The sequence below is a fragment of the Ascaphus truei genome, chromosome 3 (assembly GCF_040206685.1).
Source record: "Ascaphus truei isolate aAscTru1 chromosome 3, aAscTru1.hap1, whole genome shotgun sequence".
Taxonomy (NCBI): domain Eukaryota; kingdom Metazoa; phylum Chordata; class Amphibia; order Anura; family Ascaphidae; genus Ascaphus; species Ascaphus truei.
This window is the reverse complement of record NC_134485.1, coordinates 361,610,562-361,636,480: the sequence shown is the minus strand read 5'-3', so window position 1 is coordinate 361,636,480 and position 25,919 is coordinate 361,610,562. Positions and strand designations below refer to the sequence as shown.

At 43.9% G+C, this 25,919-nt stretch overlaps 1 protein-coding gene and 1 long non-coding RNA gene across 4 annotated transcripts; one reads left to right on the top strand and one right to left on the bottom strand.

The window, feature by feature from the left end:
* Nucleotides 1-5,312: 5,312 nt before the first annotated feature.
* On the bottom strand, nucleotides 5,313-16,586 carry LOC142490173 (uncharacterized). The gene is made up of 4 exons (XR_012799996.1): nucleotides 15,705-16,586; nucleotides 13,010-13,089; nucleotides 7,140-7,246; nucleotides 5,313-5,540 (listed from the first exon to the last, which is right to left on the bottom strand). It is a non-coding gene; the product is annotated as an uncharacterized LOC142490173 (long non-coding RNA).
* A 63-nt stretch (nucleotides 16,587-16,649) lies between these two features.
* Nucleotides 16,650-24,951, top strand: RFXAP (regulatory factor X associated protein). Of its 3 annotated transcripts, none has more exons than XR_012799995.1 (4): nucleotides 16,650-17,246; nucleotides 18,112-18,219; nucleotides 20,127-20,234; nucleotides 23,290-24,951. XR_012799995.1 is itself a non-coding variant. In XM_075592089.1 (3 exons), exons 1-3 carry the CDS (start codon nucleotides 16,761-16,763, stop codon nucleotides 23,395-23,397), a joined length of 702 nt encoding a protein of 233 aa, XP_075448204.1. In that variant the 5' UTR covers nucleotides 16,651-16,760; the 3' UTR covers nucleotides 23,398-24,951. The 3 variants fall into 3 exon arrangements, 1 of the variants encoding a protein (XP_075448204.1); XR_012799994.1 differs by lacking the exon at nucleotides 20,127-20,234 and adding an exon at nucleotides 22,347-22,504 and having other exon boundaries at nucleotides 23,290-23,383; XM_075592089.1 differs by lacking the exon at nucleotides 20,127-20,234 and having other exon boundaries at nucleotides 16,651-17,246.
* The last annotated feature ends 968 nt before the right edge of the window (nucleotides 24,952-25,919 follow it).

The window sequence follows — 25,919 nt, the reverse complement described above, 5'->3', positions numbered from 1 at the left end:
TATCATGCCGAGAGGATCAGCAGATAATTACCAGGAAGCAGCATGGAGGACTGAACACCATCGGAGGAGACCCTCAACTGCCACAAATAAAAACAGTATCGAAATACTTTGCGAAGAACAGGTCTGCTACACTCAGTTGCATTAACGAGCTCCAACAATGTGCTAGCACCATCACAAAGGCCTAGATACCCAGGATTGGGTGGCCGCATCCTCACTAACACTGACATACACCTGCATCGCATTTAAAGGGAATGTTATGTTTATGTGCTATAATATGAATGTAGTTATCATTTGTTAAGGGTCACAAGGTTCCCAAGTATCAATAATTATATATAAACTTGGTTATATTACTGCCCTTGCAGTTGTCTCCCGCTCTCTGATCTCACGCCACGTGTGGCATATCATCCACAGATAAGGACTGCGACCCCCCACCTCAGCAACTGGTATGAGTCTGGGGGTTAGGAATTAGAGGGGTTACATTGGAGACACTGCTGAGATTTTTAGGTATTTGTGGTAATTGGTATGATACACACAATACTTTCCCCTAATTATACAGTCCGACATGGGCACGTTTAATGAATTACCCAGCAGTGAGTTTTGACTGAGCAAAGCCATAGAAGTTGCTGGAACGCTCGCCCTAAGGCGCCCGTGCCAAAACATCAATGATGGTGATGTGTGTGGCTATTTTAAGTGAGTGGTGCGCCGGGACAGCCTGGATTGTAATAAAGCACTAATCTTAACAGTCCCAGATAAGGCCGATGATGTGAATTTTAATGCAGTACTAAGAGTGGCCTCTTAGTGGGGACAGGCCCACATACATGGAAAAATGTTGTGTTACAATACTAAGACTGCATATATCCTATATATGTGTGATGAAGATATCAATATTGCTAGAATGCCTAACTGTATTGCGGGGAGGGATCATGTGGGATATCACTGTTGGTTGTAACACTGCAGCTAACTCTAGCAATGTTGAAAATCACACTATAGTAAACAAGGCCCAAGAGTTCCTAGCTAAAGAGGGAACCATCATGGAAGAATTTCGTAATAATACTTACCCTGAGGTACCTATTTCCTCTATGGGAAAGGCCCCAGCTTCCCCCAAAATGCTCATTACTGCCATGGGACAGTTAGTAAAGAAATCCATGCAATCCCAATGGGGAGATAAATATTATAGGAGATTACGGATCTTCTCAGGTGAAAGCCGACCCCCTCAAGTGAAGATAATTTTGAAAGTTGGATAGAACAGGCCACACACATGGTGCAGAAATGGTGGGGACCGGACAAAGATAAGAAAGTACAGATTGCAGAAGCCTAAAGGGGACCGCATTAGCATAAACTATTTCACTACAGATAATTGATCCTGGACTGCCTGCAGTTACAGTTCCCCTGTCTCCCTCACTTGGGATTCCTTCTGGAGCACCTGCAACCTTATCCATCCCATTTCTGCTGCGGGTTTCTGCTCCCCATTCTTATAGCGTGATAAATTCAACCTGGTAAGTTGATATCCCTGCTTTTCACCTACGTCTGGGCATACGGGGAGGGGGAGGGGGTATATTTAATTAGTTCCTCTATTTCCTGTCTTCTTCTTGAACATAATCTGTTGCAGACAGCTAAACATAACACCAACCAAATACTCATAATGAATAAACATGTCAGTGTCAGTTAACCCCACTCAAATCAAATCTCTGTTGTTTCAACAGAATTGTAAGTTTCTGGGTGAATCTAGCCAACTACGCCAAATGTAATGCAATGATTCTGGATTCAGCCAATATCTTGCACACATTGAGTCAGCAAACAGTCTTAAAGATGTAATAAAAAAGGGGTTTTACATAGCTTTGGTTATGTTCTCAGTTACAGCTTGCACAGCTAAACAGCATACAAAAGGAAAACACTCCAAACACCCGGGAAAGCCCCAACCCGGGAAAGCCCCAATAAGTCTAGTCTGATCCCAAGAGAGCAATGGGAATTCTTGGCCAGGGCACCTGCATGGTCCATGGGGAAGCTTCTGGCACTATCCACAGCCTTTTGTTAGGCTTCCTCCAATCAGTGCTAAGTGTTGTAGCAAAATGCATACTTAAACTGATGAGTCACACTTCCTTTGTAGTAAACAACTCTATATATGGTAATAAACATGGGACAGCGAGAGAGCTCTTCTTACCCAAGGCACATGCCATGGTACAATTAAGCTGATGAGTGGTACTTTCCCATACAGTCACACTTCCTTTGCAGTAAACAACTCTATATGTGGCAGCAAACATGTGACAGAGAGAGTTTTGCTTACACAATGTACGTTATGGCATATTTAAGCTATTGGAAACTATAAAGGCAGGGAATCATTAAGGAAGGTGCAGAGAGGATACTAACTGAGAGCAAGAGGAAACAGCAGAGGATGATCCCAGTCAGGGCAGGAGCTGCAGAATTCCCAGTGGAGGTGTAGATAAACTGCAGACCAGGCATGTCAGGATGAACCTGACATACACTCTCTTTTGGTTTTAGCAGGGTACTATTGGTGTTTCATAATAAACTCTCCCCAAATACGCATAATACCCCCCCCCCCCAAATACATATTTCCCCTACACTTGTCAGGGTGATTTCTTTGGCCGGAGTGGATCCCAGTGGCAGGAACAGCAGAGAGTGTGGTCGGGGGTAGGCGGCAGATAGCATGGTCAGGGTCACAAGCAGAGGTTGGAGGCAGATGGCAGATAGCGTTATCGGGGTCACAAGCAGAGGTCGGAGGCAGGCAGCAGATAGTGTGGTCAGGGTCACAAGCAAAGGTCAGCAACGAGAATACAGCAACAGGACTGGGACTCGGGAACAGGGCAAAAGTAAATAGCAAAAGCAGCAGGAGCAGTGAATACAGGAACCTAGCAGGTGCTGGAAGAACCAGTATAAACAGGCAAGGGAGGAACAGTAAAGGGAAGTTTAGATAAGTCTGGCTGGAGGCATGGGACAGGTTCAAAGGTGTCAGGTTTCAGAGTCTGGAAGCAAGAGCAGCAGCAGTCGCGGTGGATGTTCATGGGTACTGCAGGCTTGAACCTGACATTACTCCCCCCTGCCATGAGCATTCTCCAGACGATCTTTCCTAGTTTGTCCGGATATCTCTGGTGGAGAGCCCTGACCAGTCATGGAGCTTGTACGAAACTTTTGGGTTCCCAGGACCTCTCCTCTGGGCCATAGCCCCCCCCCCCCCCCCCCCCCAGTGGACCAGGTACTGGAGTCTTCCTTGGTGTAATCTGGAGTCCAAAATACTTTCTCCGTCCAGGAAATGGATTCTCCCGGAATCGCTTCAGAAGGGAAATGTGAAAAAACGGGTGTATTTTAATGGCCTCTGGGAGTTCTAATCTAAAGGATACTGAATTTATCATTGCAGAAATGCCGAATGGCCAATGTATTTTTGTCCCAATTTAATGGTTGGAACCTTTAATCGTAAATTTCTCGTTGAAAGACAGACCTTATCCCAACGTGAAAATCAGAGGAGGGTCTGCAGTGTTGGTCTGCTGCTTTTTTGTACCATACTTGAGCCTCCCGAAGTGTCCCTTTGAGGGTCTCCTGGACGTCTCGCAGAATCTCAAGTTTCTATGTAACTGCCAGAATGGGACCCGAAGATGGAAAACGAGGAATAAAGGTAGGATGAAATCCAAAATTTGTGAAGAATGGACTCTGTGTCGAATAATGTGAGTTGTTGTACGAAAACTCAGCTACTGTAGAGGTAGAAATTCAATCCAGTCATCCTGGAGATGGCAAACAAAACAGCGTAAGTATTGTTCCAATGTCTGGTTCTTTCGGTCTGGCCATTTGATAGTGGATGATAGCCAGACGATAAATTTAAACGGATTCCTAGAGAGGAAGAGAAAGTTCTCCAAAATATTGAAGTGACTTGCACCTACAGTATATCAGATTTGATCTCATCTGGAGCCCCGTTAAGCCGGAATACCTCTTTCAAGATCAATTTGGCTGTCTGGTCTGCTGAAGGGAGATTCTGTGCAGCAATGAAATGAGCAATTTTTGTAAATCGATCGACTACTGCAAGAATGGTATTATGTCCACTTGATCTGGGTAGGTCAACAATAAAATCCATTGATATGGACCCCCACGGACGAGTATGTATCGGAAGAGGCTGCAGCAAAGCCACAGGGGATGCTCGATGAGTCTTGGTCCTAGCACAGGTCTCACAGGAGAGGACATAGTCTTTAACATCCTGTGCTAATTTAGGTCACCAAAAAGAGCGGGACAACAGTTCCTGTGTCTTGAGGACACCTGGGTGACCAGCGGTTGGGAGTTGTGCACTAATTGGAGCACTTCTAATCTTACCCCCTTAGGGATGAACAGACGGTCCTTACAGTTCCACAGACCATCACATAGAAATAGTTCAGCTTCCGGTGGAGGTTTATTAAGAAAAGAGTCGTTTGAGTAGTCTACCTTAAATCATGCGAGGAGGTCGGCGGAAAACGTAATGCTCAGAACATTTTTCTTTGGTAGAATAGTTTCTTCTTGCTCTTTATCTGAACTAGAATTAGGCAATAACTGTGACAAGATGTGGAACTGAAATCTTGCAAAGAGTAGAGTCCACCTGGCTTGTCTCTTTGCGGATCAAATTAATTCTAAGTTCCTGTGATCCATAAAGACGATAACCAGGTGATTGTCTCTCTCAAGTAAATGTCTCCTCTCTGAGAATGCAGCATTTATAGCCAAAATGTCCTTGTTTATGAGTCATAATGTCTTTCAGCTGTTGACATTTGGTACGAATAGAAAGCGCTTGAATGAAGGAACATCTTGGGTCCAATTGCTGGTTCACTTCGTTGACTCATTCAGAAAGCGGAAACCAGCACACACCGTCAGGAAATAGTTTATTTTACTGTGGGAGCTGGAAACTCAAATTCACCACACTTTCATGGCCAATTTGCCACTTGTGGCGATTGGCGATAGGGTTGCCCACCTCGGCTCTATATATTGAATGATTTAATACGGTTGAGAAAACTATATCTACAGAAATTAAGAATATTTTATTTTGTTTAAAATGCCCATTTTTTTCTGTTTTCTTCTCAGTGTAGAGAGATTAGTTCTAAAATTGTACAGAAAGTACAGCCTATTATTTGCAGTGGTGTTTGGCAATAAGCCCAGACAATTGGCTATACGCCCAGATTATTGCCAGGGTCTTTAGGCAATGTCAGAAATTAGTCGTTTATTAGAAAGCTCACAGACAGTATCTGTAGAATTTTTGAAAGAACCACACAGTTTTTCTATGTGGAAATAATTATTTATTTTAAGGATGATTTGACATCTTTTATATTATATATGTCCCCAATTAAAGTTCTGTTAGGACACTACTCATAGACCAGTGGTTCCGTGAGCACCCCTCAGGGGTTCTGCGGCTGCCGGGGGGGTGGGGGAGGGAGAGCTGGGACAACTCTCCCATGCTGTTCCAGGTCAGACAGCGGGGCGACATTCCCACACAGCAGTGACCCGGCATCAGCAACAAGAGCAGCCACCCGGTCACTGCTATACTTCATCTCTCTGCCTGTTCCTGTCCCGCGCCGCTGACAAGAGGGGGAGAGAGGAATTTGAGAGGGCAGGCGCTCACATTCACAGAGGAGGGTAGGTGGGATTGGTGTGTGTGTGTAAGTGGGAGTGTGTGTGTGTGTATAAGTGGGAGTGTGTATAAGTTGGAGAGTGAGCGCGTATAGGTGGGAGAGTGTGTGGAAGTCTGTGTGTGTGTATACGTGGGAGAGTGTGTGTACTGTATGTGTCTGTGTATAAGTGGGAGTGTGTGTGTGTATAAGTTTTTAGAGAGATGGGGCAACAGAAGGGGGGGAGAAAGACAGAGGGTGACGGGGGAGGGGGAGAGACGGGGATGATAGAGATGGGGGGGGGCAAGGGTTGAGGTTCCCCAGAATTTCAGAATCGAATTCTGGAGTTCTCTAACCAAAATAAGGTTGAAAACCACTGCTATAGACACGTAAACTAGTATAATGGGTTAAAATGTTGCGGACATTGTTGGCTATTGTCAAAGGACAGATTCCTCTATTGGCAGCTATCCAATGCCAGGACACTGCTGAGGGGAGTGAAATATGTTCTTATGTTAAAAAAAATACAAAGGTTCTATGAAAAATAGTTGGAAAGGTAATTTAATATTATGAAGGGAGTAGCGATTATAAATTAGTTATTTTTGGTGGGGGGATGATTAATTAAGATTAGTGAAATAAGGTATGGTTAGGCAAATTGAGACGGTATTATTCCAATGTTTAGGAAATATATCAATACTATCGATACTGTAAAAAGTTTTTACCACAGAATTCAAGCTATTAAATAGACAGTCATTCTCAACCATAGTGTGTGTGTTTGTATACACACACACAAACACACACACACACACACACACACTTGTGTGAAAAAGAAAGTACACCCTCTTTGAATTCTATGGTTTTACATATCAGGACATAATAACAATTATCTGTTCCTTAGCAGGTCTTAAAATTAGGTAAATACAACCTCAGATGAACAACAACACATGACATATTACACCGTGTCATGATTTATTGAACAAAAATAAAGCCAAAATGGAGAAGCCATGTGTGAAAAACTAAGTATACCCTTACTGCTTCCATAGGAATTAAGATGCCAAGTAGCAGACAGGTGCTGCTAATTAAATGCCCTTGATTAATTGATCATCAGCAAGTGTGACCACCTCTATAAAAGCCGAAATTTTAGCAGTTTGCTGGTCTGGAGCATTCAGGTGTGTGTTAGCACAATGCCAAGGAGGAAAGACATCAGCAATAATCTTAGAGAAGCAATTGTTGCTACCAATCAATCTGGGGAGGGTCATAAGGCCATTTCCATTTCTGCTAAGGAACAGTTGATTGTTATTATGTCCTGATATGTAAAACCATAGAATTCAAAGAGGGTGTACTTTCTTTGTCACACAACTGTATCTCTTGGTGAGCAGGTGATCCGGGCAGCCCTATTGGCTGTGTCTGCCCAGGTAATCGGCAGCCCCTAGGGCTGCTGGGAACTGTAGTTCCCTTGCGGAGCCTCTCTGTGATGGCCGTCCTCGTACTGTACTGCGCATGCTTGAGATGTCTCAAAATGGCAGTGCCCTGCATGTTCGGGCCGCCGCGGATCACCGGGGCTCCATATACCTTCACGCGGCCTTCACTTCTGGTCCCCCTTCATCTACACCGAATCCGCCCGCTTGCGCAGCGGCACCCAACGCCTGCAGGTCCGCCGTGCCTCCCAGGACAAACCACTGTAAAGAGAGTAAAGGCTGCACTCCACCAATAAAATAATAATGCATACAATTTACCGGTGCTGCTGGTTCAAGGAAGTACCTGCCATGAAATCCAAAGTACACTTAGGAAAAAGAAGGGATCCAGCGCTCCCCGGATTTCTGAATAAAGAAAATTTATTGTGCCACACAACGTTTCCACCTACAGGTCTTTATCAAGTGACTAGGCATACACAAATGAGGATCTACCCAGTATATATATATCCTCTAAAATTACCAATAAACAGGTGAAAAAGAAATGAAAATTACCCCCAGCTGACCCCAATCTGCCTCCCATGATCAGTCCTATGTTCATACAGTGCCCAAACAGTTCGTGGTAGTCTGCTTCCGGTTCCTTGATCTTCTTCCGGTTTTGCGTTCCAGTGACGTCATTATCCTCTTCTGCGCATGCGCCGTCCATGCTTGCGTTCCAGCGTTGTCTCCCTCTCTCCGTCGGTCAGGTCTGACGTCTGCCAACACGTTCTGATTGGCTCTCTCCTCCTCGTCATCCTGTGGGTGGTGTTTACTCATCTTGTGAGTCACACGTCTTCCCTCTTTCTGCGCCGTGGTTTTGGGAGATTCTTCTGTGTCCTCCGTCGTCATGGTGATCTTGCTCCGATCCTTAATATGTTAATCTCTTGTTGTAGTGGGCATTCTTCTATGGCTAGTAGTGAAATGTCTATCCTTTAATACACATAGAAAAAATCATAGTATGTGATCATGGGTGGCATTATGTAGTGTGAACAAGTGCAAAAAGTGATATTAAGTGCAAAAAACAACATTTAATAAAAACTTTTGGAGTGCTTGCCAATCTGTTCTGTTACTTACTCACATTAAAGGCTTTTCACCAACAGCAGCCATGCCACCTAAGAAACATTTTATCTCCTATTAAGAAAGCAGTTAAATGATATATAGTCATTAAGCTCTTTTGGATGTACTGTATCTAAAGTGTATGTCCAGTATGACTCACGCTGTAATAAAAGTGTATTAATATCAATGCCTGTGACTACAAAGAAAATAGTGTATACGTATGGACTAAACAAGATAAACGCACCAGGTTCACAAACAAAGGAAAGGCAAAAAAGATTCAAAAAAGAGGAGAAGATCTTTCCAGTGACCAAGAGGCCAGTTCATCTGTTGATGAGACACCGGGACAGACACCAGGACCATCCAATTCTTCTTCTTTTTTAGGCGGAGGAAGAGGGACGGGAACAAAGGCAAAGGAAAAAAGACAAGGAGGGGGAGACACAAACCCACGGACACCACCCATCTTGAGACCCCGGCAATAAGTAGTGTGCATAGCCTTGTTATTAATCTTTCTGACTACTCACTGTCCAATACAGAATTAGAAGTTCTGTCTAGAGGTCCCTAATTTGTACCCACCACTACAGCTAATAGATTTGATTTAGAGGTGGAACTTTATAAGATGGAAAGAAAACTTAATCTCAAATCTTTTTTCCTTAACAGGACACCGGCCATGCAACAGCAGCAGTCACTAGCAGCCATACCAGGTTTGACTAAAGAAACGGTATGTAAGCTAAAATCTAATTTTGTACCACCTGTTAAGAATTCAGCAGTACAAGCTTATATGAACTTGGTAAAACATGATGTTAATGCATATTTTAAGAAAAGGCATCATATACATTACAACCTTAACATTAGTCAAAAAAAGTGTTTAAAACAATTGGCCGACAACACAAAAATTATCTTAAAAAGAGCAGACAAAGGAGGGGCACTAGTTTTTTAAAACTATGCACAGTACAGGAGAGAAGCCCATAGACAATTAGCAGATACTAACTGTTATATTAAATTAACACACGACCCAACAAACTCATATCAAGAAGAAATAAAACAAATTTTACAACTATGTTTGGGTAACACATGGCTTACTGAAAAAGAGATTGAATTTTTAACAATGGAGCACCCACGCCGTCCAGCACTATATCTTTTACCAAAGATACATAAGAGTCTACACAACCCCCCAGGTAGACCGATCATATCGGCTACAAATTCCATCAACCACCCATTGTCGATATTTGTAGATACATTTTTATAGCCATTAGTGTTTAAGATCATATATCAGAGACACATTTGATTTTCTGAACAAAATAAGATTTATTGAGCTCAATGATAGAGACATATTTCTGGTGACCATGGATGTCACCAGTCTCTATACGATCATCCCTCACACAGAAGGCTTAAATGTGGTCAGAGAAAAATTAGAAAGGCATCACAAAAAAGGCCCACCAACTGACTATATCATGCTCCTGTTACATTTTATTTTACACAAGAATTATTTCAAATTTGAGACAAATTTTTATTTGCAAACAACAGGTACCGCCATGGGTAGCAATGTATCACCGTCATATGCGAATTTATACATGACCCATTTTGAGGAACAATACATCTATGGCACACAATTTTTTAGTAAGATGCTCTTTTATTGTCGCTATATAGACGACCTCTTTTTCATCTGGGAGGGAACTGAAAACGAACTAATTGAGTTTTTCACATACTTGGCAGAACTATCTACGCCAGTTAAGTTTACTAAAAATTGGAGTAAATCACAGATATCATACTTAGATGTTTAATCATGTATAAGGGACATGAAGTGCATACAGACCTATTCCGGAAACTCACTGATAGGAATTCCACACTACATGGGTCTAGTTTTCATCCAGACTCATTAAAAAGAATGTTACCCTACTCACAAAAAATAAGGGCGGGAAAAATAGTTGACAGACCCTCACACTTCGCCAGAACCATAAAGGAGATAAAAACAAGGTTCATAGAAAGAGGACATACAGCTTCCATAGTGGAAAAATCATTGGAAAAAGAACCACTAGAGAAAAACAAGCCAGTTGAAAATGAGGAAAAAATTATCTTTGTCAGTAAATACACAACTGCAAGTAGATTTGTAAAACAAACCATACAAAAACATTGGAAAATTCTTCAAGCAGATCTGACATTAGGCCAAATATGTAAAGAAACACCTAGATTTGCCTATCAAAGAGGAGAAAATATCAAGGATATTCTTATCAAAGCAGACAAACAGGAACATTACGTGGGTACACCCTTTCTTAGTGACCCAAAACCAGGCTGCTATAAGTGTTTTAATTGCTCGGTATGCAATAGCCTAATGACAGGCAATGTATTTTGTCACCCAAGAAGTGGTGCAAAATTCAAAATTAATAAACGCATCACCTGTACTACCACTCAGGTAATATATATCATCAAATACCCTTGTGGTCTCTTATATGTGGGTAAAACTAATAGGAGTCTGAAAACCAGATTCATTGAACATAAAAGAAGGACTAATAATAAATCAGAGAACACTGTTTTTATTGATCATTGTATAGAGTACAAACACCCAGTTTCTTCCCTCCGTTTAATGGGGATAGAGCACATAAAAAGAAAAGCCACAGCCATTGATATTAATACACTTTTATTACAGCGTGAGTCATACTGGACATACACTTTAGATACAGTACAACCAAAAGGGCTTAATGACTATATATCATTTAACTGCTTTCTTAATAGGAGATAAAATGTTTCTTAGGTGACATGGCTGCTGTTGGTGAAAAGCCTTTAATGTGAGTAAGTAACAGAACAGATTGGCAAACACTCCAAAAGTTTTTATTAAATGTTGTTTTTTGCACTTGTTCACACTACATAATGCCACCCCTGATCACATACTATTATTTTTTCTATGTGTATTAATGGATAGACATTTCACTACTAGCCATAGAAAAATGCCCACTACAAACAAGAGATTAACATATGAAGGATCGCAGCAAGATCACCATGACGACGGAGGACACAGAAGAATCTCCCAAAACCACGGCGCAAAAAGAGGGAAGATGAGTAAACACCACCCACAGGATGACGAGGAGAGAGCCAATCGGAACGTGTTGGCAGACGTCAGACCTGACCGACGGAGAGAGGGAGACAACGCTGGAACGCAAGCATGGACGGCGCATGCGCAGAAGAGGATAATGACGTCACTGGAACGCAAAACCGGAAGAAGATCAAGGAACCGGAAGCAGACTACCACGAACTGTTTGGGCACTGTATGAACATAGGACTGATCATGGGAGGCGGATTGGGGTCAGCTGGGTGTAATTTTCACTTGTTTTTCACCTGTTTATTGGTAATTTTAGAGGATATATATATATATACTGGGTAGATCCTCATTTGTGTATGCCTAGTCACTTGATAAAGACCTGTAGGTGGAAACGTAGTGTGGCACAATAAATTTTCTTTATTCAGAAATCCGTGGAGCGCTGGATCCCTTCTTTTTCCCAGGACAAACCAGCAGCTCCACCGCACATGGCGGAGGTAAGCGGGACCAAGAGGGGGTGGGGCGAGGGGGAAGCCCAAAGGGAGACCTGGCCACATTTACATTAAATAATACACTATGGTGGTTGCGCTTTTTTGTTTTGTTTTTTAGTTTCTTATCACCTGATACAGAGATCCAGCTGAGCCTTCCTAAAGAAGCAGCACCTGAATTGAAAAACATTGGACTTTGTGTGTTTTCCACTTGGTTTTTCTTGCTATATATCCTTGTTATAATTTCCTTAGTGTGACATTTACACATAGTATCAATGTCCTAATTTTGAGCACTTTGTTTTAGCACAATCCAGTTATTACCTATCCCTTTTGTATGTATTTGGAGGTGGGATTTTTTTGGTATGTATTTGGGGGGTTGGCAGGTTTTTTGTATTGAGGGGTGCAAGGTTTTTCGGTATGTATTTTGTGGGGGGGATTGTGTATGTGGGGCCAGGGGGGAATGAGTGTGAGGAGGGGGGATTGTGAGTGAGTTGGATAATTCATTGATGAAGGGGGGGGGGGAGAGCGAGAGAAGAGAGGGGGATGTAAGAGAGGGGGTGAGTAAGAGAGGGGGTAAGGCTGATATTATAGTGCGCGTGATGGCGCTCGCGTGATGTGAACAATAGTCCGATTCCCTATGAGGCCACCCATAGTGCACGCGATCGCGCAACAGTTTTTAAAAAAAGACAAACTATTTTGTATTTCTGCGCGGTGGACACGTCACGTGAGCGAGTCAGCCAACGAGGGCGAACCAGCCTGGTGACGCTTCCGCCACGCCTCCCCAATCGCTGGAAACTGAGTTCACCCATCGCTCAGGTGAGAGGCACGCGCATGACCCCATTATAATTTCAGCCTAAGGCTGTAGCCAGGGTGCAAACGAGCGGGCTGGCGCTCGAGCACCGTGATGTCAGGTGCTCAGGCGATTCCTGGCCAACTAGTTGCGCGTGCATGGGGACGTGTTGGGGGGCATGGCTATGTCACATAGCTGGTTCGCCTTCATTGGGAGAACCGCTCACGTGACGCACCAGCAAGTGGGCAAATCAAATTGATTTTTCTAGCTAAGCAGCTGAGCGCCATGCACTCATGGATGCGAGCACACATGCTGGTCAAACACATTGTCGGAATGTGTTTGATCGCGCTGAGTGCTCGCTCTCAGCCTTGATGAGCCCTAAGAGTAAGGGGATAGAAGAGGGGAGAGAAATACATGGGAAGAGGGGGGGAAATAAAGAGGGCTTGCAACGTGTAAAATTGGGGGCTCGCAAGACCGCCGTGACACGGGGGGGAGGGGGTGGTTGTAACTCTAGCCCTGGGCCCCGTAAAATCTGTCTACGGCTCTGGCTGGAGGAGAGACCTGGGGAGTAGTGAAGCTGTAAGATCTGCAGTGTGCTAATAAAGTGTTCCAGTGTTTTACTATACCTTCCTGGATGGAACTGCAATCTATCAGGGGATGGGTAAAGAAGTTCTCCTGTAGAGATTGTCCCCCACATCCCTGGGGCCTGCAAGAGATGGAGGCGCTGTCACCACCGTGAGTACAAATCGGTTATTACCCCAGAAGCCTGTTCTGACCTCCTCTACACCGCAGGAGACTCAGATCTACTGTGAGCCAGCAGGTATGCACCACATCTCACCGTGTAACAGTAAAATCTCCCATAGGGGCGGGGGGGAGGGCGGACATGTGATTTTATATATATATAGATATATATATTTACAGTGTTCGACAAACCTATACATTTGCACGCCCCGGGCGAGTGAATTTAACATCGTGGCAAGCTCCTATAGGCCCAAGCAGCACACGTGTGGGATTAGGTGGCGAGTAGATTTTTTTGTTGGGCGAGTAGATTTTTTGGTGATTTGTCGACCACTGTGTGTGTGTGTGTGTACTGTATGTAATATATATATATATATACACATATATATACACACACACACATACTAGGTGATATACCTGGCGTTGCCCGCGATGTAAATCCGTAACAGGTAGAATTATTTATAAATAGGGGAACAATAGGTTGACTATTTGGTGGAAAGGCTGTATAATGATGTTGAAAAGAAACATGGAAGAAAATCTAATACGATGTTGTTAAAAATGGTTTATTGTAAACACACCACAGTACAATATATATTTTGGTGACATAAGTGATGTAAAAATGTGAGGTGTGTGTCCCGCTAGGGTGTGAGCGAGTGTGAGGCGGCGAGTGGGTGTTCAGTACGGGTGGCGGATGGGTAGTGAGTGCTGGCTTTGGGTGGGGCTCCCGCTAGGGTGTGAGCGGGTGTGAGGCGGCGGGTGTCTGGTGAGTGCGTGCGGCGGCTGGTCAGTGATGTCGGTGCGTAGGGGTGTGAGTGCGGCGGGTGGGTGTGAGGCGGGAGGTGCCATGTGGGTGGCAAAACAGAGGTGGGGGGGGCAAAACAGAGGTGGGGGGCAGGCAAAAAAGAGGTGGGGGCAGGCAAAAAAGAGGTGGGGGCGGGCAAAAAAGAGGTGGGGGCGGGCAAAACAGAGGTGGGGGCGGGCAAAACAGAGGTGGGGGCGGGCAAAACAGAGATGGGGGCGGGCAAAAAGAGGTGGGGCGGGCAAAAGAGAGGTGGGGCGGGCAAAACAGAGGTGGGGCGGGCAAAACAGAGGTGGGGGGGCAAAACAGAGGGGGGGCAAAACAGAGGTGGGGGGCAAAACAGAGGTGGGGGGGCAAAACAGAGGTGGGGGGGCCAAACAGAGGTGGGGGGGGGCCAAAACAGGGGTGGGGGGGCCAAAACAGGGGTGGGGGGGGCAAAACAGAGGTGGGGGGGCCAAAACAGGGGTGGGGGGGGCAAAACAGAGGTGGGGGGGGCAAAACAGAGGTGGGGGGGGCAAAACAGAGGTGGGGGGGGCAAAACAGAGGTGGGGGGGCAAAACAGAAGTGGGGGGCAAAACAGAGGTGGGGGGCAAAACAGAGGTGGGGGGGCAAAACAGAGGTGGGGGGGCAAAACAGAGGTGGGGGGGCAAAACAGAGGTGGGGGGGCAAAACAGAGGTGGGGGGGCAAAACAGAGGTGGGGGGGGCAAAACAGAGGGGGGGGCAAAACAGAGGTGGGGGGCAAAACAGAGGTGGGGGGCAAAACAGAGGTGGGGGGGCAAAACAGAGGTGGTGGGCAAAACAGAGGTGGGGGGGCAAAACAGAGGTGGGGGGCAAAACAGAGGTGGGGGGCAAAACAGAGGTGGGGGGCCAAAACAGAGGTGGGGGGGCAAAACAGAGGTGGGGGCAAAACAGAGGTGGGGGGCAAAACAGAGTGGGGGGGGGCAAAACAGAGATGTGGGGGCAAAACAGATGTGTGGGGGCAAAACAGATGTGGGGGGGCAAAACAGAGGTGGAGGGGCAAAACAGAGGTGGGGGGGCAAAACAGAGGTTAGGGGGGCGGGGGGGCAAAACAGAGGTGGGGGGGGCAAAACAGAGGTGGGGGGGCAAAACAGAGGTGGTGGGGGCGGCAAAACAGAGGTGGTGGGGGCGGCAAAACAGAGGTGGTGGGGGCGGCAAAACAGAGGTGGTGGGGGCGGCAAAACAGAGGTGGTGGGGGCGGCAAAACAGAGGTGGTGGGGGCGGCAAAACAGAGGTGGTGGGGGCGGCAAAACAGAGGAGGTGGGGGCGGCAAAACAGAGGAGGTGGGGGCGGCAAAACAGAGGTGGGGGCGGCAAATGGAGGGGGGGGGAAATACTCAGACGTCTCAGTTAAGCCCCCCTCCCAGCAGCAGCAGCCGGCGCCACCACCACCACCACCAGGGAGCATTTCCTCACCTCAGGCAGAGGCAGCAGCAGCAGCAGCAGCGTGGCCTGGGGTTGGGGACCCCTGGGTTAGAGCGCACCGGCCAATGAGAGCCGTGGGAGGGCAGGACACACTGGGGAGGGCGGGACACAGGCCAATGAGAGCCGTGGGAGGGCGGTGGACGGACCGACGGACCAATCAAATTGTCTACAGACACTCACAACCAAGATTTTCAGTTTTATATATATAGATCAGTCCCACTAACACAATGTCCCCAAAGTATGGAGGGGCCCTTGGGCACCCAACCACCCTGATGTCTCCCAAGTGTGGTACAGCACTGCTCACTAGAGTGTGTGTTGGTGCATGTGATGCGTTGAGGTACCTGCCGGGTGGTCCCACACCCGGGCGCTCTGTAAAGATAGGATCGACAGATCCAGCGATGTCAGCAATGAGTCCTCCTCCGCGGTGGGTGGTATCCAGCTGGAGGGTCCCACACTGATGAGAGTCTTTAACAACAGCAGGTGTCTGGTTCCAGACCACCTGAGGACAGGAAACAGCCGCGTCCTGTCTGTGTCCCTATGCACTGGTTCTACAGGAGCAGTGTCCCTATCTATGGGACTGTCCCTGCAGCAACCACAAGCTACACAGGGGAGTCGGGGCCTAATAGAGGGTATCTGGCCTAGTGCCAATGGGAATGCCACGTGACGTAATCGCATCACGGGGACGCCCCATTGCTATGGCAATGGGACGCTACATGACATCATGACGTTACGCGGCACCGCGTTGTCATGGCAACGTGGGTCCATGTGACGCTGCGCAGCCATATTGCCGGGGGAACATGCAATGCTGGAGCATGCTGGGAGATGCCACCCGCCACTCGGACAAGTGAGGGGGAGATCTGGGGGAGATGTGATGGGGACTGGGGAAGATCTGGGGGAGATGTGATGGGGACTGGGGTAGATCTGGGAGAGATGTGATGGGGACTGGGGGAGATGTGAGGGGGAGAACTCGTTGCTAAAATGTTTGAATCCCACCACTGCCTATTTACTTATGCCCAGTGTTAGGATGGGGGGGGGGATCCTGTAAGTAGAGCTTGTTTGAGAATACCCTGCATACCCCCTTCCAGCTATGTGTGTGTGTATATTAATACAAAAATGGCACAGATTATAAAGTGACGTTAATGACAACTCAGGAAGGAGCCAGCGTTCCAGAGCACTTGACCAACGAATGGAGATGGTGGGGTTGGAGATGTCACTGACACGCATGCGTCCATTGAGCATTTCGCATTGTATCAACCGAACGTCCGCACGTACGGGCGCGCGCCCGTTGCCTCAGTGCGCGCTCGCTCATCTATTCGTAGTAAACAAGAGGTTGGCGGGCATTGTGTCTCGCGCCGCTGAGTTGCCGTTGTCTTGGTTACCACCGGTCTTTAACCCAAATGCAGGAACCAGCGGGTTCTTCTCGGGATGAGGACGACGACGAAGAAGACGAGGAGGAGGAAGAAGAAGAGGAGGATGAGGATGATGGCGGCGGGAGGCTGGTGTTGGTGCCGCAGAGCGAAACAGAAGGAGATCGCCAGGGACTGCAGTATGCCCAGTATCAGGCCGAGGCGGACGCCGGGATGCTCTTCTACAACCTGATAACCGCGGAGCAGGAGGACGAGAGCAGCGACCTGCTGGATACCTCGGACCCGCGGGACAGCACCGCAAGCCAGGAAGAACTGGAGGACGACGATAATAACTCGGGCGACAACGACAGAGTGGTGACCAAAATCTGCACCTACCCGAGCTGCCACGAGACCACCAGCCAGGTGGCCAAGCAGAGGAAGCCCTGGATGTGCAAGAAGCACCGTAACAAGATGTACAAAGACAAGTACAAGAAGAAAAAGAACGACCAGGCCATGACCTGCACCAACAAACTGGAGGTCAGAGGGGGAGGTGGGGGGTGAACCAACACTTGCTTAGGGGGTAACATGACCTGTTATTTATATTATCTGTTAATTATTTGATTACCACATGTATTACTACTGTGAAGCGCTATGTACCTTAATGGCGCTATATAAATAAAGACATACAATACAATACAATGAGCCCATTGGTTATCTCATAATCAGGCTAGAGTTGGGAGAGGCGAAGTTTACAGTCATTAGATGGAGAGATCCACACACAACAACATACTGCCATGACACAGGGAAATGGGTCGCTGGCTACTGTTTCGCAGGCAGTGTGTGTCACCGGTTTTGTCTCATTGTACACGTTAGTTTTCTTTTATTGGAAACCTGTCAAATTTTTACATGTTCTGCAGAGAAAGTTGTAAGACATATTTCTAATCAAACCATTCAGTCACAATAATAGAGTGCATTGCTAGAGCTCTTTATTGTGGGAAATATAACTGCCCAGAAGAGAGAGGTAGAGGGGTCCTCCTAGCCCACAGCTGACTGACGGACAGTTCAGGACATGACAATAGCTCTGTAACAATAAAATAAGAAATGCATAAACCCACCTAAAGTTTTACTTCAGCTATTTTCGTGCCAGTCAAATAGGTTTATTTGCGACCGTCTCATGGCTGCAAAACTGGGCAACCCCAGTGCAGAAGAAACTGGTTTTAAAGCGGTCCCTTTTTTTCCTCTCTATATGGTGCTGTTTTGCAAGTGGGAAACTTTATTAAATAGACCCCTATTGCTCAAATTGTCATGCTACATTCACTTCTAACGTGAAAGGCAGACCATCAGTGTTGTAGTTTGCTATCCCATTATGTTCTTCATCATGAATCTTTTCTGGTCCATTTAGGATAACCCAGAGTGTTCAATCTCTCTTACAAAACAAAGGACTGGATCGATTGGTGAGCGTCCTGCACGGCCTAGTTTGCTGGAACAAGTGTTAAACCAGAAAAGACTGGTAAGTATTCTATCACTAACGGTGCAATAACCTTAAAAAAAAGTCTGTAAAAATCCGGGCGTATGGCCAAAAGCCAAGTCACTGAAGAAAATAAAAGTATTCCATTTATGAGCAGAGAAGAGAGCAATGGGAGTTCTACAATCCAGAAAACTAGAAATAGAATAATCACGAAAGTGTAATCTGCACATGCCTAATTCACCACTTTGTGCCATGCTCACAAAGGCTCAGATCCACAAAAGGGTGCTAAGTTTTCACACTCATTCATATGAATGGGAGTAAAGGTGTGCTCAAGCTTGGCATTCTTTTATGGATCTGGGCCAAAGAAGGTTATTCCTCAAGCTCCATTACTTGTTAATGCACCGGTACTGGCATTAACTCCCATTCAAGTCAATGTTGGTTAATGCCTGTTTAGTGCATTAACCATTAATGGAGCCTGATGAATCTGGGGGTAAGAAATATATATATCAAGAAACAGCACTCAATATTAGATGCAAAGAGAACCTGTATTTAAAAATACATTGCACACTTAATCCAATGTTTCTGTCCAGGAAGGACCTTCCTCAGCGGGGTGCATCTAATATTGAGTGCTGTTTCTTGATTTCTCTTTGTGGGGAAACAATTGTTTACTTGTGTTTATGGAACACGCACCAAACCGTATGTATTATTGTTGTAGTGCCAGTTGTGTGTGTATATGTGTATATATATATATATATATATATATATATATATATATATATATATATATATATATATATATATATATATATATATATATATATCTTTCTCTTTTTTATATATCTATATCTCTCAAAATACACAAGGCGCAAATCGGAGACAACAGGTGGTTAAATGTCTAACACCTGTGGGATAAATACGTAGAATATCCTTATAAGAATCCAGGTCGAGATATGAAAATGTAGCTGAAATAAACAGGCATGTAAAGATAAAATAATTTCTGTGACTGCAGCAGAGAGGCTCGTGATGTCAGGAACTCCTCTCAGGTTACACACTGTGTTCACAATCACTGAAGTTCCCTTGGTTGAAAGTGAACTACACAGTCCCAATAGCCTTGAATAAGGCTTTGCAGCACAGGCAGGAGAATAAAATGTCCTTACTTCAGACGGACAGGCAGATCTGTTCAGAGACCCTCACCCTACCGGTTTCATCTGTGAAAGACTTCATCTGGGGCATGTCATTTATTTATTTTTTATTTATAAAAATGTTTAACCAGGAAGTAATACATTGAGAGTTACCTCTCGTTTCCAAGTATGTCCTGGGCACAGAGTTGCATAAAATACATGGTTACATTCAAGAACAGGGGTTATACAGTCAAATCACGGACAGATAGAGTTGGAAAAATGGGTACAGGGGATAATAGGCTTGTGAGTTTTAGAGCTTTTTCACACAGGTGAGTGGGCCCACAACACACTGTGTATCCCAGTCATATTTGTGATTATTTATGCACTTTAGTTATTGACCCCTGAAGCACCTTTGAGGAGTCCCCACCACTTTTTATATTTTTCTCCCCTGTTTTTATTAATATCAATAACTTTGTTACATATTTTGTTATACCTGTGTGCTCCGCAAGGGATTCTTCTTTGTTGCTTATGTGTGTGTGTGTATCATACACCTGAACCCCGTTATAGCGTGAACGACGTATAACGCGGTTTGAACATGGCTACCAAAGCAGATCTCCTACGTTTCTGATTGTGTGCTCTTGCTCCCTCCTCTGGCTTCGCTCCGGCGTCAAATGACTCCCAGACACTGTTGGAAGTTATTATACACAATTAATTTGATGGTGTAAATGCTGCCCTTTTACAAGGGCCAACAGAATCGTGTCTTGTAACCCTGTAGTCAATAATATTGAAAGCAATAATCAAGCTAGTTAATGTTTTATTCCATTTTAGAACACTGACTGAATATTTGGAGTCTTAATTTATGTTTCTCAGAAGTTACAGCCAGGAAACACAGTCCGACAAAATGTTGTGTGAATACCTATTGCTGCATAAATGAGGGTAACACCTCTAATTATTTATTTCTTAAGTCTAAATCTCAAATTATTTTTCAGATTTAGAATCTATCTTTCTAGTACTAAAGGATTATTTAAAACTACATGACTTAAAACAACTTGTGAGTAGACTAAATAAATTGTAATCTCAAAAGTGTAATGGCTATATTAATATAATTAATAATTCTTGTTCATGAATTGGCAGAGACAGATATAATATTATATATTATTAATATAATTAATAATTCTTGTTCATGAATTTGGCCAATTCTTGTTCATGAATTGGCCAAATTACACGATGGGTAAATGTCGAATTAGAAACACCGAACACTCTTTTTATAAATTAGCCGTCCTGGTGGAATATATGGGAAGTCTTAATGTACTGTCAATTCAGAACCTATAATTGTCAAGATCTTCCTGCTGTAATATTAATGCTATAAAGACAACCAGTAAATATGTCCATTGCTTGCATTAGGATTTCTTTGTTTGATAAACTTGGTGCTGTTTAAGTGTTATCACATCAGTTTTACAGGAAGAGGTAAAAAATGTAAATACCTTGCGTTTAGACCTGATTCAACTGTACTTTTATTTTCTGAGAAATTAAAATTCTACCAGGCCTAGCTAACCCAAACCTAGAGCTGCTTCTGTGAACTCTTTGCAAGCACTCTACAAATGTAGAGTTGTCAACTAGCAGAAATGTAATTCCCAGAGGAGTTCTCTGTCCACTGGTATTTGGCGGGGGCCAGAGGATATTTGTGAATGAGTCCACAGTTGTAATTATGGGGTGCCATAAAATGACTTGTAGGTATCTATTCTGTAAGAGTAGGTTTTGGGTATTCAGGTACCTATTAAGGCTGAGGACCCGCTGCGAACGGGCGCGCGCGGGCCACCAGCCCCTTACCTCCTGCCTGTCTGTCCCCGCTGCCTCCTTCCGACGAGGCTCACTACGCGCTGTGACGCGTCAGCCGCCAGGGGATGCAAGAGGATTGCGATCCGGAGCGGTGACGCGTCACGTGGTGCGCTGGTGAGCCTATCAGCGCCGGGGGCTGGAGTGAGCTTCCCCCACCTCCAAAAGATGGAGGGGGGGAGTGTGTGTGTGTTTTGTGTGGGGAGGGGGGGGGCGGACGAACGTACCCTCCGCTCAAACCACGCCCCCCGCTCCCTCTCCCTACAGACCGCAGGTAGCGGTCAATTGCCTCTCAGCGTGCCGCCTGCATGCAGTGCGGGTGCGCTGACTGAGCAGCGGGGCCTCAGCCTAAGTATGGTGAGAAGCAGGGTAATGCCCACTTCCATTCAAGTGATTATGGGTGAGAATAAGCATTAGATATTTTAAGCACCTGTACAAGGTCCAGGCTAATGCACAATACAAAGTAGTTACTTTATCGCTAAGTGTGCTATACACCGCCTCCCACCGTGTTGAATAGTTCATATTTATAATGCTGTGAAGCCATTGAAAGAGCGTGAGCTGTAATATTCCTGAACAATGTGGAAGCAGCATCACAGCATACTGGGTCAGTGATGATTTCTAGAGGTTGATGTATATTTTGGCATCCTCATTTTCTATAGGGATTCTAAAATGTTCATGTTGTTGGTGTTTGAGTACCCATGTTCAAAAGTAACTATGGCACTCCCTAATTAAAATGTAAAAACAATCCACAATGGTATTAGATGGACTTATTATAAAAAGTAAGAGATAAAACCAGAAATAATGATCAATATACTGGCCCCTCTGTTGGAATGCTGCTTGACCAGGAAAGGATCATCCCTTGATCCTCATAAGGCAGTAAGAATGAAGTTTGTGGTCAGTGCAAGTTGAAACGATACATATATGAAAAACAGCAGTTAGTTTTATAATATAAAAATCAGATGCTAGAAGAGTTGTAGTAAACAATGTATGGGATATATATAGAGCTATAAATATAATTCTACTCACACGGCCAAGTGTGAGTCAAATTCTCATCATAGGTTTCTTTAGACAATGAAGGTCTCGCCTCCGTATGATGTGTATGATACACTGTCAGCTTAGAGTAGTGGACCCAAGTCTCTCCCGTGACCCGTATTAGGTGACAGTCACACGCAATGTGTAAAGTTAATTTTTTTTAATATAACTCAAAAACAGAAGTTCCTGTCGGTACGTGCACTACTTTAATCCACATCAGCCACCATAGCCCAGTGAGTTCCTTGCTACCGGTCCCACTGACGGACACGGAAGCGGGAGCCAACTGCAGCGGAGGACTCGGAGAGGCAACGCGGCGCTGTAGCTGTTTTTTTACTCATGTAAGTTGCTTATACTTCTGTTTTTGAGTTAAATTAAAACATTTTAACTTTACACATTGCGTGTGACTGTCATCGTAATACGGGTCACGGGAGAGACATGGGTCCACTACTCTAAGCTGACAGTGTATCATACACATCTTACGGAGGAGAGACATTCATTGTCTAAAAATACCTATGATGAGAATTTGACTCACACTCGGCCGTGTGAGTAGAATTATATTTATAGATCTATATATATATATATCCCATACATTGTTTACTACAACTCATCTAGCATCTGATTTTTATATTATAAAACGAACTGCTGTTTTTCATATATGTATCGTTTCAACTTGCGCTGACCACAAACTCCGTTTGAGTACCCATATCATGCTTTTTTCATTAAAATGTGTGCATTGTTATTGGGGTAAAAGAACGTTTATTGTTTTTTAATTGTCCCCTGAACATTAGATAATTTACGAAAGGAAAAAGTCAGGAAACCTTTTAACAAGAAAGTTTTTATTTTTGCGCAAAACTCTCTTTTAGAACATAAATAGTACCAGATAATGGACTTCCAAACACCATGTTGCATGACTTGCATTTTGAGTTTTACTAGCATGTTTGCTGTTTTTAAAGGTTACGTCTATGATATATATTTTATAATAACAGATTTTTGTTTGATATGCAGGCAAAATATTGCATGTTGGATATGTTTGAGCATTTTGCACTGTTTGTATGTCGTTTTTAACGATTTATGATGTGTAATGACTAATAAATATGTTTTTGTTTTTATGTTTTTTCACAAGTCATTATTAAGAAGTCCAGACGTTGTCCAGTTTCTTCAGACTCAGCAACAGCTCCTAAGTCGCCAAGCTTTTGAGCAAAGACAGTCTTTACAGGGGGCACCCCTCTGATCGAGTTCATCTGTAGAAAAAACAGTTTTATTTCATGCTAAAGTAAATGATGAAGAGATTTATACACAGAACAATTACGGACTTCATACTTCACATCTGATCTGATCTGTAGTATTGTCTTATAAATGTGTTACTGTTTGTTCATGTTGAATTTTTGTGGCACTGAATCACTTGAATGGGCACAGCCTTGAAATTAAATGTAAAGTACGCCAAGATATTACATTAAATGTTGCTTAAGTTTGTGAGAGTCAAATAAGCGGCCTTTAACCACGGTCGGGCTTCTTTCCTGAAATGGCAGAAGTATGGTACCAGCAATTCTACAGTATAGATATTGCTGAGGCCTTTGTGTTCCGGCTCTCTACGGGCCAGTGGTAAACTGATTACCTGGGAGCAGATTTTACACACACAGTTCTCAAATACACTTTTAGAGCTCCTAAGGACATTGTCCGAAACAGCTATTCCATTGAAGTTAGTGGGCTTTTTTGACCGATACGTGTGATCGGCTGCTTTGGAACATATAAGGTCCTAAGACTATTACCTGTGCATTGTAGTACAGTACTTTATTTGAAAAGGTAAACTGATCAATAGCATGTAGAAAACTACATTTGAGAAGGTTTTAAAGGAAAGGATACAATGCAGAAATATTGAGTAAGTCATCTTATTACTACGTAACTTAAGGGCTTATCCTTTCTATTTACACATTCTTCTTAGTAAGCGGACACTTTGACTATAGTAATTTGAATGCAGTGCTTTCTAAAAGGATATAGTTATCCCACCCTTGCTCATATTTACTGCATGCAGCACATCATTATTTTTGTAGGACTACCTGTGACCTCTTGTAAGTACATAATTGGTAAAAAATATCTTTCTGTAGAGCTACATATGGCCAGATACTGAAAATTGTAGAATACATGGCATTGCTGCTTTCATGTTAAGCCGATTTATGTGTATAGCTGAACAAATAATCTAGCAGTTATTATTTTATATTGTGTATGTTGGTTAATGATGCAAGCTAGAGGAATCAAACAACATGTATTGTGTGTTGCCATGCAATAATATTTCAATTACAATTTTAGATTTGATGATTCCTTAGTGCATACAAATATGCACTGCTCTTATCTAGCTGTTCATGTACTCATCCACTGGTTCAGCCTGAAAATGTTTGCGGACTTTAAAAGCAGGTCTTCTCATCATATGTTTTCTTATGTAGTATATGGTATATCCAATATGTGTATTAAAAAAAAAAACTGTTTAAATTTAGCTGGTATATTGCATCATCTAGAACTTGCCAACTAAATTAACCATATACACTCAAATAGATTTAATAAAGATGCAACCAGGCCAATTTGAGACCAAATGACTGATTTGAGCTATCACTGAAATTGACAATTCCTTAATTAAGAATGTGTTGCATTAATTTGTATATTTTATGAAGTATTATGACTACTCACACAAATATTAATAGCTGTACATAAGATATTTTATCTGATAAGTTTACATTTTATGTTTTACATGTTTTCAACATAAAATTAAAATACAAAATTCTATAAAACACACAGTTTTGGTTTCTTCTTTGTTTCTCTGGAAACTGATATATGAACATTGGCATGCATAGGATAATATCGGAGGGAATATTGCTAATGCCATAAATCTGTTCATGAAATGAACATTCAGATATCTGAACTTTACAGAACAAACACACGTGGCACTATGAAATACTTACTTTGTGAGAACATGAATGGTTGATCTGGAAAATGTGGTGATACGTTTGATAAATCATGCTAGCTAATACATTGTTTTAAATTATTGCATATCTGTGAGTAAGTTTACTGGCCATGCACGTTAACCCAGACTGCTGAAAAAGCAATGTAAGGCCTCAGCCATAGTGCATGTGACCGCGCGCGGCACAAACAAATTCATTACATGCACCAGTCCGGCCATATTGCGCGCGATGCGATGGGCGACGACGTGGCTAGATTTTGAGAAGACAAATCTGTGATTTTACACACGAAGGGCCGCTTCACTTGAGAAATTTTAGACCAATGAGTGCGAACCTCGGATGTGACATCATGGCCAAGCCTCTCCGTCGCGTGTGTCAACAGAGGCCACAGATGGCTCAGGCGCGTGCACATATTTAAGTGTGGTCGCGTGCACTAAAGCTGAGGCCTAAATAATGTGGCAGGCATAAACTTATAGGGATACATGTTAAAATGGATCAGAAGTAAAAAGTGACATGCTGTGAGTACTCATTTGCATGTCATTACCCAGAATCCCTGGGTGCAGTGAAAGCGTAGGCCAAGATAATGGGGAAAGGTAGGTTTGTGGACTTGTCTGAGACATGTATATGCTCATAAGTGGAATTTTATTTGATGGATATTGCTTATGTAACTTCTCACAAATAAGAAAGTAAGTTTGTCAAATAGATCTAGGGTCATGGGTGGCATTTGCAGTCAGAGGAGGAGTTGACAGGGACTGAAAGTGAGTCTTGGGGTGATGGCATTGTTGCTTCTACCCTACCTCAG

Excerpts from the sequence above, each read along its gene's own strand:
- RFXAP (XM_075592089.1), top strand. The coding sequence starts at position 16,761 with ATGCAGGAACCAGCGGGTTCTTCTCGGGATGAGGACGACGACGAAGAA. Across the intron at positions 17,247-18,111 it reads CCTGCACCAACAAACTGGAG|GATAACCCAGAGTGTTCAAT; the intron begins GTCAGAGGGGGA and ends TGGTCCATTTAG. Across the intron at positions 18,220-23,289 it reads TGTTAAACCAGAAAAGACTG|TCATTATTAAGAAGTCCAGA; the intron begins GTAAGTATTCTA and ends TTTTTTCACAAG.